This window comes from Myotis brandtii, unplaced genomic scaffold, assembly GCF_000412655.1.
Source record: "Myotis brandtii unplaced genomic scaffold, ASM41265v1 scaffold51, whole genome shotgun sequence".
Lineage (NCBI taxonomy): Eukaryota > Metazoa > Chordata > Mammalia > Chiroptera > Vespertilionidae > Myotis > Myotis brandtii.
In genome coordinates this window covers 3,367,316-3,368,886 of record NW_005369442.1, presented here as the reverse complement: position 1 = coordinate 3,368,886, position 1,571 = coordinate 3,367,316, and the positions used below count along the sequence as shown (strand labels likewise).

Genomic DNA, 1,571 nt, shown 5'->3' with positions numbered 1-1,571 from the left:
AGGTTGACGGTCAAAAATTCAACTACTGTATTCAATTAACCCATTAACTCTGGCCTTAAGGGAAATTTTAAAAAGAGCCCTTTACTGCAAAGTCAAAACGGATTTTGACTTTATGGTCTGCTCGCTATTTCAATACGAGAAAGTAATATGTGTGATTCATTAAGAAGCAAGTAGTGAAAAAACAAGTGTCGCCCTGACCGGGAACATTAACGCTACATTCCCTGCACCCTCCGCCTCTGGCAATCCCGGCTTCGTTCCCGACCCGGGGTAAGAGGAAAACAAGACCGGGGACACCTGTGTGGCCGGCTTGGGGGGACTCTGCAAATCCTCAATTCGCCCAGCTCCCCACGTTTCCCCCCTTAGAGGTGTCTCCGCGGTCACCTACCCTCGTCTGCGTCATACATTGTGGCAAATGGTCCCCGAACTCCTAACGCTGGAAATCACAGACAAAAATGCGCGAAGCAACCACCGGCACCTGGAGCGTGAGACAAAGTGATTTCCGCATCCGGCGTTCCCAGAACACTCTGCGTCTTCCGCCGAAGGCCACCTACGTAGCCAATGTAAGGTTCACGCATGCGCGAATGGTAGGTTAGCGTGGTAACGGTTAGAAATGCGCAGGCGCAGATTGTGGGCCAACGCCTCCTATGGCTGATTGCGGGGACCGCAACTACAGTCTGAGGATCGGATCCAGCCAATGAAGGTTTTGTTTGTTTTTCAATGTTGTTACACAAATAATGACACCTGAAAAAAAAGAAATCCAATATTTAATAAACAGTTTAAATTGCACTGTAAATCCGCGGCATTTATTGCTCTAGTTTTTGCACTTTTAAAGCCAAAAATCAATGCTTTTTAAAACGTGACTATGGGCGGGTTGTGCCAGCAGTGGCGTGTTGAGGAAGCCTGAAAGTGACAAAATCTTCACTAGCCTCTTTAGCCCGGCGAGCACAATCTAGATCCTGGAACCTTTGTCGCTGCTTTAAGCGGTCTCTCGAGCCTCGGAGCCTTGATGGCGAGAATTAACGGGATTAGGAGCAGGAGGAGGAGTGAAGTGCGGCGGCTGACTAATGACAGCGTGTGGTAGTCGCGGGCTTTAGTCAGCATTCACGCGCGCGCGCCTCTTGGGTTCAGTGCGCGTGCGCGCACTTGGCTCCGCCTCTTAGTTCGGGGCCACGTTCCCCATGCTGCCTGCACGCCTCACCCGCAGACTGCTCTGGCCCTTACTTCGGGGATTAGCTTCCACCGCAGCGCGCCATGGCCTCCGGGAGCCGCTCCTCCAGAGGAGATGCGCGGCCGCCACCTCCTCCCAGCACGCATCGGGCCTGCGACATGGGCTTCCTCTTGGCCCGACGGCGACTGCGGGTCACGAAGGAAGGGATGACATGGAGGAGCATTTTCTGTTCCCCGAATACGTCCCGGAGCCGGAGCCAGAGTCCGCTCCGACCGTGGAAGGGCAGCTGCGGCAGCTGCATCAGCGTCAGGAAGAGGAGGAACGACAGAAGCTACAGCGGCGGGAGGAGCGGCGGCAGCAGAAGCTCCGCGCCAGACTCCGGCCGCACCCGGTCGTCGGGCAC

At 54.7% G+C, this 1,571-nt stretch overlaps 2 protein-coding genes across 3 annotated transcripts in view; one reads left to right on the top strand and one right to left on the bottom strand.

Moving 5' to 3' along the window:
• The window catches only part of POLR2B (polymerase (RNA) II (DNA directed) polypeptide B, 140kDa), a 51,367-nt gene extending 50,628 nt beyond the window's left edge, over positions 1 to 739 (bottom strand). The window contains exon 1 of one of the 2 annotated variants that reach the window (XM_014548472.1): positions 476 to 739. In XM_014548472.1, coding sequence (XP_014403958.1) covers positions 476 to 575 — 100 coding nt within the window. In that variant the 5' untranslated portion in view covers positions 576 to 739. Of the gene's footprint in view, positions 1 to 385 lie in introns of both variants that reach the window. The other variant, XM_014548473.1, reaches the window with a different exon arrangement.
• Positions 740 to 769: 30 nt separating this feature from the next.
• Positions 770 to 1,571, top strand: part of NOA1 (nitric oxide associated 1) — an 11,215-nt gene continuing 10,413 nt past the window's right edge. Inside the window, exon 1 of the mRNA XM_005877190.2 lies at positions 770 to 1,567. Within this exon, the coding sequence (XP_005877252.1) occupies positions 1,179 to 1,567 (389 nt within the window). The 5' untranslated portion in view covers positions 770 to 1,178. The remainder of the gene's footprint in view (positions 1,568 to 1,571) is intronic.